At 35.4% G+C, this 19,414-nt stretch overlaps 1 protein-coding gene across 1 annotated transcript; it reads left to right on the top strand.

Moving 5' to 3' along the window:
• Positions 1–982: 982 nt before the first annotated feature.
• Positions 983–19,160, top strand: LOC117335696 (protein ILRUN-like). Its single transcript, XM_033895858.1, has 5 exons — positions 983–1,253; positions 8,303–8,457; positions 11,289–11,486; positions 15,131–15,435; positions 15,662–19,160. The coding sequence occupies exons 1-5, from the start codon at positions 1,096–1,098 to the stop codon at positions 15,713–15,715; spliced, it is 870 nt and encodes a 289-aa protein (XP_033751749.1). The 5' UTR covers positions 983–1,095; the 3' UTR covers positions 15,716–19,160.
• Positions 19,161–19,414: the final 254 nt, after the last annotated feature.

Genomic DNA, 19,414 nt, shown 5'->3' with positions numbered 1-19,414 from the left:
ATTTTTATATCAGAAATATTTTATGATATCAAAACTGACCTTTTTTATACGAAGAAATGTTTCTTTTTAACGTAAAGAAATGGTCATTTATATGTGTGTGTAAAAACATTTTTAATATCAAGAATTATGATTTTTTTTCCCCATATAAACAATCGAATTCTTGATATTTATAATCCGACCAGAATGACCTGTCATGTTGAACTTTGATTAGCTTACAGACGAGTCGATAATGATATAGTGAAATACGAACATTGAATGGGGGGAGTGTTACGTTACTGAAGCACTGGTGACTAAAATGGGTTCGAATCCTCCAGGGCATTTTTCTCATTCACTATAAGATTCTTTATTTGTTTGCGTGTTGTTTAATATGTGTCAGTGTATATTTTGTTTGATTTTTTTTACATTTATCTTCTCTTTTTTTTAATTCTACATTCAATTAATATCATACTTCTTGCAACCTAACTATTTAGACTAAACTATTGACATATCAGACAACGTTCAACGAGACACCCAAACGACCGCATTGGACAGCCAAGTTACTCCACAACGTGTACACGTGCGTTAAGTACATATGTACTCGAAACATCAATTAACAAGTTGACATATATATTTCACGAAAAGGTCAACGCGGCAGGTAATTCTTGTTGGGCATTTTTATACCCTTTATTTTTTTTATAAATACTGAATGAAAGAGCCAACCTATGTTTATATCAGAAAAAAAACATATGAAGAATTCTAATTCTTAATGTAAAAATATTGATAGCAAAATTAAATGTTGATATAAAAATAATGATTTGGCAATAAAAAGGTATAAACTACTAATAGGATTAACTTTGTTTCGATATATAAAATTTGTCAATTTTCCGGATTCTACTATTCGTTTATTATAATCCAACTTCGACGTTTCATAGGGGTTTACAAGCGTTTGTATGTGATTTGCTTTTATCACTATAGTAAAAGTAAATTACAAGCTCAGGATTGACGCAGCTCAACACGCCAGAGTCTGAAAATTTTCAGTGTTGTGATGATGAAATAAGAAATTTTGCGTCTTGCTTTCAAGACAAGAATAGAAGGAATTGTTTGTGTGAAATAGCAATGGATGTAGACAATGACATTGATGGAAAACTGCTTCAGCAGTTTAGTTCCATGGGAACAACAGACAGAGAAGTGCTGATTTCAGATTTTCAGAAGTTGCTGGGTCCAAATCAGCTTACGCCAGCAGGATGTGCATTTTTCTTAGATATGAACAATTGGTACGTGCTGGTCGATCTTTATCGGAAAATGGTGCCGTTTCAAGTAGATATATACGTAAAATGTATTCCATGGACAAACTTTGTTAATGAAAACCCGTTTACCCACAAAAATAAGGGTTAATTTAAACCTAGCCCGAGTTTCCTCTGGCCCTGCCACCATGTCTGGTGTAGGGCCAGAGCGAACTACTATATGAAAACGTGAAATTATCCGACACCGTTAATGTTTTGTGTTGCTAAGAATTTGGTGCAAATACAATAAATTCATGTGTGACATAACACCTACCTAACCTTACATACATGGATAAATGAGATATTTATTTACCACAGAACACCCATTTAGTCCCATCTACATATGTATGTAGGTGTTTTATTTCGTCTGTATTGACCCTCGCTAGTCAAAATTTCATACTTGACTCGACGCCATATTGCTGACTATGTAGGTCGCGGGCGGCCTAATTACCCTAATCAGTGCGCGATGGAGCGAAAAAGAAAAAAAATATAACATCTATTTTTATATATTTTACCACTTATAATTGATAAGTAATGAATTTTTGAATTGAATATAACATTTTTTGGGAAATAATAAGCTTAGTTTCCTTATTTTAAACTATGTAAGAAGAAAAACACAATAAATGATATGTGGTCTTTTCGGTCCATCGTGTTCCGATTCAGGTACATGTAGTTAGTCGTACTGTCACTTACAAAATGGCGGGTCATGATCAACAGTATGAAATTTTGACTAGCATAAAACGAATGTCTATATGGATGAAATAAAACACTTAGATGGGACTAAATGGGTGTTCTGGGGTAAATGAATATCTAATTTATCCATATATGTAAGGTAGGTATTATGTCACACCAGATTTTATTGTATTTGCACCAAATTCTTAGCGACACCAAATGGTGTCGGATAATTTCACGTTTTCATATAGTAGTGCGCTCTGGCCCTACACAGACATGGTGTCAGGGCCAGAGGAAACTCAGGCTAATTTAAACCTTACAAGTCAGTATGTTATTAGTAAGCTGGTGTTACAGCTAGGCCACTGCTCCGTGCTGAGAAACATTAATTACTGCTCTAACCTACAACTACATTCTAAAGTGATTGAGATACTCGTAGGTATCTCCCATAAATAGGGATGGCATTACAGTATATATTACATGATGATGCATATCAGAATTATCTATGTGTCCTATTGTGGATCCACATGTGCAATATCAATGCTGGCATCATATCAGTTTTAGGTCATACATTGATTCATTGAGGGATTTCCAAATTATAGAAATAAACGAAACCCGGTCTTTCCATGGTCACAGCCAGACATCCTGATCCTGTGTCTAATCAGGATATAGCAACTATTTGGATAAGGAGTTGCTATCAAAATTATAGATATATTCTAGCTATAGGTTGTATTAATTTATTAGATGCTTGTTGTAACAGAGGACTCTCCAATCTTCCCTTTCTCGCCTGTCACTCCATACTATATAGTACTGTATCCCTTCTGATGATAATGCTAATTGATTCAACGCTGAAGTAGTGTAACAGGAGAGAAAAAAATAGGACAGTACCATGACTTCTGAGCTCTTCACACACGTTCTCCCTCGTTTTAGATGTGGAATGAGGGAAATTTCCCTCATTGGAGGTTTCAGAGATTGACATGTACAAGCTACCAGGCCATTAGCCCAAGTTTCCTCTGGCCCTGACACGTGCACCATGTCTGATGTAGGGCCAGAGCGCACTACTTTATGAAAATGTGGAATTCTCCAACAATCTGTCGCTAAGATTTTGGTGCAAACACAATAAAATCGGGCGTGACATAACACCTACCTTACATATATGGATAAATGAGGTATTTATTTACCCCAACACACCCATTTAGTCCTATATCGGTGTTCTATTCCGTCCGTATAGATCCTCACTTTGTGCCGGTCAAAATTTCACATTTGACTCGACGTCATTTTGCTAACTATGTAGGTTGTGGGCAGCCTGATTACCCTATCAGTAGGCGAGGGAGTGAAAAGAAAAAAATATGATATTTATTTCTATAGTTTACTGCTTATAATTTTTAAATAATGTTTTCTTGTATTAAATATAACAGGTTTTGAGAAATAGTAAGCTTAGTTTTCTTGATTTGAACTATGTAAGAAGAAAAACACTAACAAATGATATGTGGTCTTTTCGGTCCATTGCGTTCTGATTCGGATGGTTAGTTGCACTGTCACTTACAAAATGGTGGGTCAACATTGTGAAATTTTGACCAGCGTTCAGCTAGGGTCTATACCAACGGAATAGAACATAGAACATTGATATGGGACTAAATGGATGTGTTGGGGTAAATAAACTTATGCCTAGTTTTGTAGGCTCTCTGTTTCCCTTGCTTTTAATTCATTAGATTTTCCTTCAATAGGCAGCTGGTGAGTTGAAGTTTATTCAGACTAGATATTCCCATACAGATGGTAAGTTAAAGTTTATTCAGACTAGGTATTCCCATATAGATGGTGAGTTGAAGTTTATTCAGACTAGGTACATTGTATTCCCATACAGCTGGTGAGTTGAAGTTTATTCAGACTAGGTATTCCCATACAGATGGTGAGTTGAAGTTTATTCAGACTAGATATTCCCATACAGATGGTGAGTTGATGTTTATTCAGACTAGGTATTCCTATATAGATGGCGAGTTGATGTTTATTCAGACTAGATATTCCCATACAGATGGTAAGTTAAAGTTTATTCAGACTAGGTATTCCCATATAGATGGTGATTTGAAGTTTATTCAGACTAGGTATTCCCACACAGATGGTGATTTGAAGTTTATTCAGACTAGGTATTCCCACACAGCTGGTGATTTGAAGTTTATTCAGACTAGATATTCCCACACAGCTGGTGAGTTGATGTTTATTCAGACTAGGTATTCCCACACAGCTGGTGATTTGAAGTTTATTCAGACTAGATATTCCCATACAGATGGTGAGTTGGAAGTTTATTCAGACTAGGTATTCCCATACAGATGGTAAGTTAAAGTTTATTCAGACTAGGTATTCCCATATAGATGGTGATTTGAAGTTTATTCAGACTAGGTATTCCCACACAGCTGGTGAGTTGATGTTTATTCAGACTAGGTATTCTCATACAGCTGGTGAGTTGATGTTTATTCAGACTAGGTATTCTCATACAGCTGGTGAGTTGATGTTTATTCAGACTAGGTATTCCCATACAGCTGGTGAGTTGATGTTTATTCAGACTAGGTATTCCCATACAGATGGTGAGTTGGAAGTTTATTCAGACTAGGTATTCCCATACAGATGGTGAGTTGAAGTTTATTCAGGCTAGGTATTCCCATACAGACGGTGAGTTGATGTTTATTCAGACAAGGTATTCCCATACAGCTGGTGAGTTGATGTTTATTCAGACTAGGTATTCCCATACAGCTGGTGAGTTGATGTTTATTCAGACTAGGTATTCCCATACAGATGGTGAGTTGGAAGTTTATTCAGACTAGGTATTCCCATACAGATGGTGAGTTGAAGTTTATTCAGGCTAGGTATTCCCATACAGACGGTGAGTTGATGTTTATTCAGACTAGGTATTCCCATACAGCTGGTGAGTTGATGTTTATTCAGACTAGGTATTCCCATACAGCTGGTGAGTTGAAGTTTATTCAGACTAGGTATTCCCATATAGATGATGAGTTGAAGTTTATTCAGACTAGGTATTCCCATATAGATGGTGAGTTGAAGTTTATTCAGGCTAGGTATTCCCATACAGACGGTGAGTTGATGTTTATTCAGACTAGGTATTCCCATATAGATGGTGAGTTGATGTTTATTCAGACTAGGTATTCCTATATAGATGATGAGTTGATGTTTATTCAGACTAGGTATTCCCATATAGATGGTGAGTTGAAGTTTATTCAGACTAGGTATTCCCATATAGATGGTGAGTTGAAGTTTATTCAGACTAGGTATTCCCACACAGATGGTGAGTTGATGTTTATTCAGACTAGGTATTCCCATACAGATGGTGAGTTGAAGTTTATTCAGACTAGGTATTCCCACACAGATGGTGAGTTGATGTTTATTCAGACTAGGTATTCCTATATAGATGGTGAGTTGATGTTTATTCAGACTAGATATTCCCATACAGATGGTAAGTTGAAGTTTATTCAGACTAGATATTCCCATACAGCTGGTGATTTGAAGTTTATTCAGACTAGGTATTCCCATACAGATGATGAGTTGATGTTTATTCAGACTAGGTATTCCTATATAGATGGTGAGTTGATGTTTATTCAGACTAGATATTCCCATACAGCTGGTGATTTGAAGTTTATTCAGACTAGGTATTCCCATACAGATGGTGATTTGATGTTTATTCAGACTAGGTATTCCCATACAGATGGTGAGTTGAAGTTTATTCAGACTAGGTATTCCCATACAGATGGTGAGTTGAAGTTTATTCAGTCTAGGTATTCCCATACAGACGGTGAGTTGATGTTTATTCAGACTAGGTATTCCTATACAGATGGTGAGTTGATGTTTATTCAGACTAGGTATTCCCATACAGATGGTGAGTTGAAGTTTATTCAGACTAGATATTCCCATACAGATGGTGAGTTGAAGTTTATTCAGTCTAGGTATTCCCATACAGCTAGTGAGTTGATGTTTATTCAGACTAGGTATTCCCATACAGCTGGTGAGTTGATGTTTATTCAGACTAGGTATTCCCATACAGATGGTGAGTTGATGTTTATTCAGACTAGGTATTCCCATACAGATGGTGAGTTGAAGTTTATTCAGACTAGGTAATCCCATACAGCTGCTGAGTTGATGTTTATTCAGACTAGGTATTCCCATACAGATGGTGAGTTGAAGTTTATTCAGACTAGGTATTCCCATACAGATGGTGAGTTGAAGTTTATTCAGACTAGGTATTCCCACACAGATGGTGATTTGAAGTTTATTCAGACTAGGTATTCCCATACAGCTGGTGAGTTGATGTTTATTCAGACTAGGTATTCCCACACAGATGGTGAGTTGAAGTTTATTCAGACTAGGTATTCCCATACAGATGGTGATTTGAAGTTTATTCAGACTAGGTATTCCCATACAGATGGTGAGTTGATGTTTATTCAGACTAGGTATTCCCATACAGATGGTGAGTTGATGTTTATTCAGACTAGGTATTCCCATACAGATGGTGAGTTGATGTTTATTCAGACTAGGTATTCCCATACAGATGGTGAGTTGAAGTTTATTCAGACTAGATATTCCCATACAGATGGTGAGTTGATGTTTATTCAGACTAGGTATTCCCATACAGATGGTGAGTTGATGTTTATTCAGACTAGGTATTCCCATACAGCTGGTGAGTTGAAGTTTATTCAGACTAGGTATTCCCATACAGATGGTGAGTTGATGTTTATTCAGACTAGGTATTCCCACAGAGCTGGTGAGTTGATGTTTATTCAGACTAGGTATTCCCATACAGATGGTGAGTTGAAGTTTATTCAGACTAGGTATTCCTATATAGATGGTGATTTGAAGTTTATTCAGACTAGGTATTCCCACACAGATGGTGAGTTGATGTTTATTCAGACTAGGTATTCCCACACAGATGGTGAGTTGAAGTTTATTCAGACTAGGTATTCCCATACAGCTGGTGAGTTGATGTTTATTCAGACTAGGTATTCCCATAGAGCTGGTGATTTGAAGTTTATTCAGACTAGGTATTCCCATACAGATGGTGAGTTGAAGTTTATTCAGACTAGGTATTCCCATACAGATGGTGAGTTGATGTTTATTCAGACTAGGTATTCCCATAGAGCTGGTGATTTGAAGTTTATTCAGACTAGGTATTCCCATACAGCTGGTGAGTTGATGTTTATTCAGACTAGGTATTCCCATACAGCTGGTGATTTGAAGTTTATTCAGACTAGGTATTCCCATACAGATGGTGAGTTGAAGTTTATTCAGACTAGGTATTCCCATACAGATGGTGAGTTGAAGTTTATTCAGTCTAGGTATTCCCATACAGCTGGTGAGTTGAAGTTTATTCAGACTAGGTATTCCCATACAGATGGTGAGTTGATGTTTATTCAGTCTAGGTATTCCCATACAGCTGGTGAGTTGAAGTTTATTCAGTCTAGGTATTCCCATACAGATGGTGATTTGAAGTTTATTCAGACTAGGTATTCCTATACAGCTGGTGATTTGAAGTTTATTCAGAATAGGTATTCCTATATAGATGCTGAGTTGATGTTTATTCAGACTAGGTATTCCCATACAGATGGTGAGTTGAAGTTTATTCAGACTAGGTATTCCTATATAGATGGTGATTTGAAGTTTATTCAGACTAGGTATTCACATATGGTTAATGACTTCACATCAGGTTGAAGATTTTTAATAAAAAAAAGTTCACAGATACAGAAGGCCAAGCAATTCTCAAAATTTGAAGAAAAGTATACTTTAGGATCACAGCTAGGTTACAGGAGTAATAGAACTGGTCTGTGCTGAAAGGGGGTGGTCATGTATATATAGCTCAAATTGTTGGAGCGTGGCTGTGAGTCTCGAGGTCTCGGGTCTGTTTGCTGCATGTTTCCTATCTTACCACCTGTAGGTTTTAGTTTTTAGGAGACACAGACCCCAAACAATTAAAGCTGACCACAGACAAAAAACAGACACGTTTATAAAATGTACCTCTAAACCTCAGCCACCTAACAGTATCCTGTATGTATATATGTAGCATAAAACATATAACAAGTTTATAAAATGAACCTCTTAACCTCAGCCACATAACAGTATCCTGTATGTAGCATTATCTTTATTGGACCAGTATCTTGTTGTTGTTTTAAGTTAGTTAATTCTACATATAAGTAGAATTGATACAGGGTTAGTATACACTTGAGCGATTTAAGTCCATGGACTGGACCTGTAGTAACTGTCGAAGGTACAGTTTATCCATGATAACAAATATTAACTCACCTTCCATAACTATTGTTTTAAGAATGCTTAATATTTAAGTCTTCATAAAATTTTATATATATTATTTACAGGAACCTTCAAGGTGCCATTGGGTCCTACTTTGAATATGATCAACCCAACGTTAAACTTCCCTCGATGACGTTCATCATGGATGTAACTGTCGGTGAAGGTGAGGCTGTCCCACCAGACACAACTTTCATCAAAACCTGGAGGATACAAAACACAGGTACATGGGACAAAGTTTCTTGGTTTAAACCCATAATTCATAAACTCTACACTCCACAGTATTACTAATTGCCACATTGTATGTCATATGAGTAGTTGGTACAAAAAGTCTTAAGCTTCAGTGAATTTTGAATGGCAAATACTGTTTCTGAACATAGCAATCAGCTGTTTTTATGATTTTTCTTTCTCAAAATGACAAAAAGTTTATCATAGAACAAGTTATTTTTCCATGTGCCATACCATAATGTGGCACGGACAACGGATTTGTTTGTGTAACGGGAATCGAGAAAGTATTGGTTATTAATGCTGTACGTCTACTTGTTGCAAACAAATAATTTCTGAATTAAGTCTGGAATAAATTACTTTGGCTTGGTTGCATATTTGAGCTGGATTAAGAAGATACACTCAAGAAATCAAAAAGGAATTTTACCGTGTCAATCCGTTGTCTATTGTGTACTTCTCGTTGTAGCCTCATTTTGAAATCTATTCTGTCAATATGTAATATTAGGACCATTGGTCTTTGCAACAAAAAATAAATATTCAACATATGAAAAAGAGATATATTCAAGTTTAAAATGTTTGTTCTTTATAAAATATCATTATTTTTTATAAAAAAAATCTTTTTAACAGAAAATTGAATCTCAATCTAGATTAATTAACTCGTTTTCACTACATATTTTTCATTTTATTATTTTTTTTTTTCCATTTTGGATTAGACATTCTGAAGTTGGGAGTGGGCTTATTCCCAAATATAAACCTATGCAGAAAAAAAGTGAAAAATAGGGGAGGGGGGCTTATCCCTGAGCATGGCCTTATACCCGATAAAATACAGTATGTAATTACTGTAGAGATTTGTTCGTATACATATTCCTGTGATAGGAGATGAGTAATGGCCGCTGGGCTGTAACTTATACTATGTTACTAGAGATTTATTCGTGTATATTCCTGTGATAGGAGAAGAGTAATGGCCGCCCGGCTGTAACTAATACTATGTTACTAGAGATTTATTCGTGTATATTCCTGTGATAGGAGAAGAGTAATTGCCGCCCGGCTGTAACTAATACTATGTTACTAGAGATTTATTCGTGTATTTTCCTGTGATAGGAGACAGTAATGGCCGCTGGGCTGTAACTAATACTATGTTACTAGAGATTTATTCGTGTATTTTCCTGTGATAGGAGACAGTAATGGCCGCCCGGCTGTAACTAATACTATGTTACTGGAGATTTATTCGTGTATTTTCCTGTGATAGGAGACGAGCAGTGGCCGCCCGGCTGTAACTAATACTATGTTACTAGAGATTTATTCGTGTATTTTCCTGTGATAGGAGACAGTAATGGCCGCCCGGCTGTAACTAATACTATATTACTAGAGATTTATTCGTGTATTTTCCTGTGATAGGAGACCAGTAATGGCCGCCCGGTTGTAACTACAGTAATACTATGTTACTAGAGATTTATTCGTGTATTTTCCTGTGATAGGAGACCAGTAATGGCCGCCCGCTGTAACTAATACTATGTTACTAGAGATTTATTCGTGTATTTTCCTGTGATAGGAGACCAGTAATGGCCGCCCGCTGTAACTAATACTATGTTACTAGAGATTTATTCGTGTATATTCCTGTGATTGGAGACGAGTAATGGCCGCCAGGCTGTAACTAATACTATGTTACTAGAGATTTATTCGTGTATTTTCCTGTGATAGGAGACAAGTAATGGCCGCCCGGCTGTAACTAATACTATGTTACTAGAGATTTATTCGTGTATTTTCCTGTGATAGGAGACGAGCAGTGGCCGCCCGGCTGTAACTAATACTATGTTACTAGAGATTTATTCGTGTATTTTCCTGTGATAGGAGACAAGTAATGGCCGCCCGGCTGTAACTAATACTATATTACTAGAGATTTATTCGTGTATTTTCCTGTGATAGGAGACCAGTAATGGCCGCCCGGTTGTAACTACAGTAATACTATATGTTACTAGAGATTTATTCGTGTATTTTCCTGTGATAGGAGACGAGTAACGGCCGCCCGGCTGTAACTAATACTATGTTACTAGATATTTATTCGTGTATTTTCCTGTGATAGGAGACAAGTAATGGCCGCCCGGCTGTAACTAATACTATGTTACTAGATATTTATTCGTGTATTTTCCTGTGATAGGAGACCAGTAATGGCCGCCCGCTGTAACTAATACTATGTTACTAGAGATTTATTCGTGTATTTTCCTGTGATAGGAGACGAGCAGTGGCCGCCCGGCTGTAACTAATACTATGTTACTAGTGATATATTCGTGTATTTTCCTGTGATAGGAGACAAGTAATGGCTGCCCTGCTGTAACTAATACTATGTTACTAGAGATTTATTTGTGTATTTTCCTGTGATAGGAGACGAGTAATGACCGCCCGGCTGTAACTAATACTATGTTACTAGTGATATATTCGTGTATTTTCCTGTGATAGGAGACAGTAATGGCCGCCCGGCTGTAACTAATACTATGTTACTAGTGATATATTTGTGTATTTTCCTGTGATAGGAGACAGTAATGGCCGCCCGCTGTAACTAATACTATGTTACTAGAGATTTATTCGTGTATTTTCCTGTGATAGGAGACGAGTAATGGCCGCCCGGTTGTAACTAATACTATGTTACTAGAGATTTATTTGTGTATTTTCCTGTGATAGGAGACGAGTAATGGCCGCCATGCTGTAACTAATACTATGTTACTAGAGATTTATTCGTGTATTTTCCTGTGATAGGAGACAAGTAATGGCCGCCCGGTTGTAACTAATACTATGTTACTAGAGATTTATTCGTGTATTTTCCTGTGATAGGAGACGAGCAGTGGCCGCCGGGCTGTAACCTGATGCATTGTTCTGGGGAGAACCTGAGTAAAGCTGATCGTGTGATGGTGGACGCACTACAGGCAGGACAGGTGTCTGATGTTAGTATACACATGCACAGTCCCACAGAAACTGGAACCTACCCGAGTCAATGGAGGATGTCTACTCCAACCGGCATGTACTTTGGAGGTGAGATATAACCATATAAGGATGAGATATAACCATATGAGGATGAGATATAACCATATAAGGATGAGATATAACAATATAAGGATGAGATATAACCATATAAGGATGATATATAACCATATAAGGATGAGGTATAACCATATAAGGATGATATATAACCATATAAGGATGAGATATAACCATATAAGGATGATATATAACCATATAAGGATGATATATATTACAATATAAGGATGAGATATAACCATATAAGGATGAGATATAACCATATAAGGATGAGATATTACCATATAAGGATGAGATATTACCATATAAGGATGAGATATTACTATATAAGGATGAGATATTACCATATAAGGATGAGATATAACCATATCAGGATGAGATATAACAATATAAGGATGAGATATAACCATATAAGGATGATATATTACCATATAAGGATGATATATTACAATATAAGGATGAGATATACCCATATAAGGATGTGATATAACCATATAAAGATGTGATATAATTATATATAACCATATAAGGATGATATATAACCATATAAGGATGAGATATAACCATATAAGGATGATTATAAGATATAACCATATAAGGATGATATATAACCATATGAGGATGAGATATAACCATATAAGGATGAGATATAACCATATAAGGATGAGATATTACAATATAAGGATGAGATATAACCATATAAGGATGATATATAACCATATAAGGATGATACATTACAATATAAGGATGAGATATAACCATATAAGGATGAGATATAACCATATAAGGATGATATATTACAATATGATGATGAGATATAACCATATAAGGATGAGATATTACCATATAAGGATGAGATATAACCATATAAGGATGAGATATTATCATATAAGAATGTGATATAACCATATAAGGATGAGATATTACCATATAAGGATGAGATATTACTATATAAGGATGAGATATAACCATATAAGGATGTGATATAACCATATAAGGATGAGATATTACCACATAAGAATGTGATATAACCATATAAGGATGAGATATTACCATATAAGGATGAGATATACCCATATAAGGATGAGATATAACCATATAAGGATGAGATATTACCATATAAGGATGAGATATAACCATATAAGGATGATCATAAGATATAACCATATAAGGATGATATATAACCATATGAGGATGAGATATAACCATATCAGGATGAGATATTACCATATAAGGATGAGATATAACCATATAGGGATGAGATATAACCATATAAGGATGATATATAACCATATGAGGATGAGATATATAACCATATAAGGATGAGATATTACTATATAAGGATGAGATATTACTATATAAGGATGAGATATAACCATATAAGGATGATATATTACCATATAAGGATGAGATATAACTATATAAGGATGAGATATAACCATATAAGGATGTGATATAACCATATAAGGATGAGATATTACCATATAAGAATGGGATATAACCATATAAGGATGAGATATTGCCATATAAGAATGAGATATAACCATATAAGAATGAGATATTATCATATAAGGATGAGATATATTCATATAAGGACATACTGATTTATCAGCTCACCTGCCTGAAGGGTATGTTAACTTCTATATGGTGCCGTGTCTCTTTAAACAACTTCTTTGTAATCAACCATCAGGAAAATATCAAATTTCTCACAGAAATACAATTTGCCTCCACATGTCCATTCCTTCTCATTGATTTTATTGGTCAGTCTTGTGTCCAGGTTGACCATGATAATACTTTCCGATAGACAAAGTGACATGATGATATTGAAAATGAGGCTACTATATATGTAACATTGGTTTATGTGATAATTGTAAGCCAGTCCCGGGCAAGATTCCAGTTCCTAGACTGTGAGCTTTTTTTTCATTTCAACACTGGCATTTGCAAAGGTAGAAAGTTTGGTTTTAATTCATAAAGCCGTTACCAAAATAAAACCAATATTAAGTTCATAATGTATGTATAAAAATGTGATATGTGACCAGGCACAGCATACAAAAGATTGACTTTCACCCACATGTACCAAGTACAGTATCAAGTAGGATGTAGGCTTCTCTTGTTTGATGACATTCTCACAATCTAATCTTTCCTCTAAAAGATATCCTGCAATACTGTCTGTGTCATATTTGTTTTCTCTTTCTGTCACAGACACTATTAACTCTATTATACAATTTCATTTTCTCCTCAATTACTTACAGGCCCTGAGATCTTATATTGGGTCTATAACATGCTGGAATGAAGGGCTACCAAGTTTGTTCAAATGGATGACCTTGACCTTTATTCAAGATCACAGGGGTCAAATATGCTAAAGTCTTTAAACAACTTTTTCTAGATAACCAAGTGGCCCAGAGACCTGATATTAGGTCTGAAGAATGCTGGGATTAAGGGCTAACAAGTTTGTTCAAATGGATAACCTTAACCTTCATTCAAGGTCACAGAGGTCAAATATGCTAAAATCTTTAAATGACTTCTTCCTGATAACCAGGAGGCCCAGAGACCTGATATTAGGTTTGTAGCATGTTGGGATGATCATGAAGGGCTACAAAGTTTGTTCAAATTGATGATCTTGACCTTTATTCAAGGTCACAGGGGTCAAATATGCTTAAACCTTTTAAACAACGTATTTTCAATAACCATTAACCAATAATACACAGACCTGATAATGGAACTGTTACATGCTAAGATGAAGGGGTACAAAGTTTGTTCAAATGAATTACCTTTGCCTTCGTTCAAGGTCACGGGTTAAATATGCTAAAACTAAAGACTTTAGCATATCAGGTTCTGTTGTTGTTTACATCAGAACATTGGATTTCGCACTGCTTTGTGGGAATGGAGAGCCTTGTACCGGAGAATCATTTGCATGCTATCTCATCCTGGAGGATTTAGATTGCTCAGGGATTTCCATCTATTGTGTATATTTGTGTAATTACACATATTTTCAGAATCCAGTGTTATGTGTACTTAGGGATGTAGACATTCATAAGTTTGCACTTTGTTCCATTTAATTAGGAAATTATAATTTGCCTGGGTGGTGACCACCTTTAAAGGTGCGTTTGGCCTCCTTGGGCCTAAACGATAGGGCTTAATTGGTTATTAATGTTGAGTGCTTTTCAATTTAATTTGCTTTAATCTTCTTTGAAACCAGAAAGCGAAATGTTAGCTAAAAGAACTGTTGACTGCAATGCATGGTTCTAAATAGCAGATCCCAAACTGGGAAAAATATCTGTAATAAAACTTAATTCAGAGTAACAAAAGTGTTTTGCTTGTAACACTGAAATATCAAGGCGAGTGATTCAGGCCCTCTTGTTTATAAAATACATTCATGCATGTAATTACAGATTTAATTGAATGCAGCAAGCTAATGGTTGTTATTTTCTTGGATTTGTGTTAACATGCACACATATTTTACTACAAAACAAAATCACAAAAAACAAAGGAATCAGTGTCAGGAAACTTATTGTTGTTTCTTGTTAGAATGCCTTTGTGTTGCATGAAATGATTATATCTAGTTGTGTTTGTTGCTGCTGAAATGATTATATCTAGTTATGTTTGTTGCAACTGAAATGACTTACCTCCCCTTTCAGACATGATCTGGGTGATAATAACTGTAGAGAAAGGAGGCGTCCTTGCAGTCACTCAGCAGCTCTCTAGTTTTGGTAGTGGAGCGTTTGCCCAGAGTCCAACAAAAGATTGTCTACAAAACCCATTTGCTTCACCACAGAAGTTGGATAACTCACCTATACCATTGGCCTCCCCGAACTCCTCCATAATAGCACAACAAGGAAGCCCGGACATGGCTCAATTTAGTCCTAGTCCTGTACCAGGCAGGACATGGTCTGGACCAGTCATGGGACCGGAACCTAACCCGATGGCTCGCTCTCTTTTTCAAGTAAGTCATGCTATCCAGCTCCAAAATAGTAATGTCGTCACTTCTTCCCTATATATATACATATATAAAGCCATAATCCTTCATACCCACCACACACCGGTAAATATTTTTCACACCTGGGATATTTTTCTCTCTACTAATGTAAATGTGTGATGTTATTATCAACACATTAGTTTCTGCATTTGTTGCTGTCATTTCCATTTAGTCTACTTGTGGTATGTTTCAGATGCAGGGTGAACAGAGCGGCGATTCGTTAGACATGGGTGACGACATGTCCTAACACAGGGATTGTGAGAGAGTGGCTGTTACGGAGGTGTGTCATTGTGTAAGGCTGTGTGGGTGACTGTGTACATAGTGTAAATTATACCGGATCATTATCATCCGTCATAGGGTCATGTAGCCAATTCTGACTGAAAAAGTGGATCTATTTTTGTGTCTTGGATATATTTATTGAATGTTGTGATGCAAAAACATATAGTCCATCAGTGTTTCCTGCTAGAAAATATTAATGATTGACATCAGTAGTCACAACATTGAGGTCTTCTCAAAATCCAAACATGGCAATTGTCTTCATATTGATATACTGTTTTGTTCGTGTAGTTGAAATAATGTTCTGTAACAAAATATTTACGTACCCAAACTCTAAAAAGAATTCTGTTGTACAGAGCAGGTCATTACCATGCCAAGACCACCTTTTAGAGTTCTGTTTGATGGAAAATACAACTTTATACAGGCTTTCATAGTGTATTTACTCTAATGAAATCCTCATCTATTTGTCAACAGTATGATGAAGTTTATGAAGTGATCAGACCCAAGTGGTGAAATATCCATGACACAAATACTCCACTTTAACAGCTGTGTAACTTAAAAACATGTTCAGAAACATTTTGTCCCCCTCTTTTTCTGTTTCAGTGAAATTAAGACTTTTCACTCATTATATTGTACATGTATATTAACCTGGTAACTGCACATTACAGCATTTTAAACATATTTTGATTACTTATGTGATGAATTGTATAAATCTAGGGCGTGGGCATTGTTGTGGATTCCGATACTTACACAGATGTTAAAAAGTGTGTAGCATATATATTATCACTATATATCGTATACAAGATAAAAATTGTTTTTAGGTTGATTTAACTAGGTTATGTCTAGGAAATGCATTCATCAGCAAGTGTTTAGCATTTTAATTACTATATAAGCAGCTGACTTGATTGACATTCCAATCACAAATATATATTTCTCAACTAGAAGCAAGTTAAGAAAAAAAACATTAAGAAAGGATCTACAGGGGAATGACTAAAGTAAAAACTCAGAAAAGAGTGCCAAAAAGGAAACTCATTGTGATCAAAGTTGTGTCATAAAAAATTGTAACATATATATTATAGTTCATGTCAATTTTGGCCCCCATTGACTGGCAAGCATATTTCTATATTAAGGGAAGTAACTCTAGCAGATTAGAATTTTATCTGGCCGACTGGCGCATGTCTCTTAGTAATCCTCCGTTTGTACCATGCTTTGCTGAATGATAATTATACCAAGCTGTCTAAACTGATCATGATCACCATTAGACCATCATTCCATGGCTGGGAAAACATTATTTTTTTTACAATGCGTGAGGTTAGTACTTTGAGCAACTTTACAAGTAAATGAAAGTCTGATGTTTAATGACACTTGTGACTTTATAAGGGGATATTCATGGTTATTCATATGCTAACATATCAGTTTTAAACTGTTGAAATGAAATAAAAATTGGAATTACTTTGAAAATAAACGATATTACTTTGGACATAAATCTTGTGCTAGAGTTGTCTACCTTGTCTACTTTTTTTTTTTATTAAAAAGTCTAAATTTCCATTGATAAGATGTTAGAGGTCTTATATTGTGAAGAATTATGTGATAGCATATAAGTCTATTTGTTTCTTGTAGGTGCTGGATCAGATCATCATATGAATACTAAATTAGAGATATACTCAATGTTAAGGCTGTATGTTATTGTTAACGCTATATTTAAATTTGACCAACAGGTTGTATAAAGGTTCTGGGTAATCACCATTCGTGTAGAAAATTTATCGCAGTGATTTTTCTCCCCATTTACATATCGATACATTTTTATTGTTAATTTATATTTCATATACTATATCTATGAATTGCTGATTTTTTTAATACTATTTCTAGTTTTATCTCCTTGTAGAAAAATACTTTGTATTAAATTTGTTTATAAGGATAAGGATGTGTTAAAAAAGTGATATGAAAGGAATTAAAAAATATAAAGAGTATGTTGCTGCCGCGAAAAGTACTAGTCTAAGAATGAAAAATAACTTGGTGATTTTATGACCTCAAATGCATGTTATCTTGTTTAAAAAAAAAGAATTTGCTGGTCAGAGTTTCATCATTAATCTGGTAGACATGTTCTTATAAAGAAAATTCAACTCATTCCGAGCTTGTTGCGATTGACATTCTTAGTTTTCCCTATTCTTCAAATGCCCTGCACACTGGTTGGTACTCGGGCATAGGCTCTTCTCCTTGACTGAAGTCTTAAATTTCTTAAGTTCATAATTTACAAACATACTCAAAAGTTTTCTGCATTTTAGAAGGTTCCACAATCTTTCAAATCTGCCAAAAGTCCAGGGTGTTTATTTTCAGTGAAACAAACCAAAGCCAAGAGTCCTAGTCATGATATTTGGGCAGTAGCATGCTAGGATGAAGGGAGATACCAAGTCTGTTCAAATGGATGACATTGACCTACTTTCAACATCACAGGGCTGAGATGTGTTTAATGTTGGTTTAAAATACCGGGTATCAAGTCCAATTATGTGTATCGCACTTAAGTAAAAATTCTTACCAATATTATTTCATTGCTATGCTGGTCCCTACTTTTGAGCCCATTTTAAGTGGTTTCCCTGGTCTTATTACACAATTTATACAGTAGGTTAATTTTGTCAAGATTCAATTTGAATTAAAATGTTCTTTATATCTATCTGTAAGGATATTTTTGATATATAGATTTGGATGATTACCTGTTTTTCTATGATGTATTGATTCATTATATTCTGAAGTTAAGCTTCCAGTTCTTATGTGCTTTTACTTGGTAGAATATTTTGAAATGAAAATACATATAATCTTACTCACTACATACTTTAAAACTGTCTTCTAGTAAATCCCAAGTTGTAGTTAAGCTAAAGAACAGATACTAACATCAATGAATTAGTCATTCTTAGCACATTTTCACAGTTGATTGTTGTTAATGCCATTTTAGGAGATACACACTTAATATTATAATTATCTTGATTCAGTTTGAAAGAATGATTTTAGGAATGATGCTTAATGTTCCCAAAGCCATGCAGTGCTACTGTATTGATCCTAAACTAAGCCAACTTGAGGACCAACATCATGTTGAAAGTCAAGAGACAATGAAAGACATTTGTTAGCAATTCTATGATATATGGGTATGTTTAATAACTGCCATGAGCTGCTGTTGGATAAATTCGGTAGAAGTTTGTACAGTGAACACATATTTAAAGTGCCAGTCACCTGATTTGTATGCGATTGTGGCGACGTAGTTGACATGTTTATATAGGACCTATCCGGCATGTTGTTAATGCTGGTTGAATCGTCTTCGTGTTGTACAGTTTATTATGGCCATGAGACTTTATTTATGAAGGATGAAATGTGGCATGCTGAATGAATGACATAAGAATGAAAAATAAACCATAATGACAATAGCCTTTTCTTTGACCATTTCTTTCATAGATTTAAGGCTATTCCAGTAAATGTCTGCCCAACAGGAGGACACCAGGTTTATCCATGTAAGCGATTTAATTGAAACAGTACTAAGTCACATTTTCTACAGCACTTCCCATGCATAGTTTGTCCTCCCGTTGGATATATATTCTACTTGGGTAGCCCTTAGAAATATTTGGAATGTTTTTAATCATCTTTAACTAGTTATAGTGCACATGCTGACGTAGCAGGTATC

Source organism: Pecten maximus, chromosome 10, assembly GCF_902652985.1.
Source record: "Pecten maximus chromosome 10, xPecMax1.1, whole genome shotgun sequence".
NCBI lineage: Eukaryota > Metazoa > Mollusca > Bivalvia > Pectinida > Pectinidae > Pecten > Pecten maximus.
The sequence above is the reverse complement of the archived record's forward strand: the minus strand, read 5'-3'. Positions and strand labels throughout refer to the sequence as shown.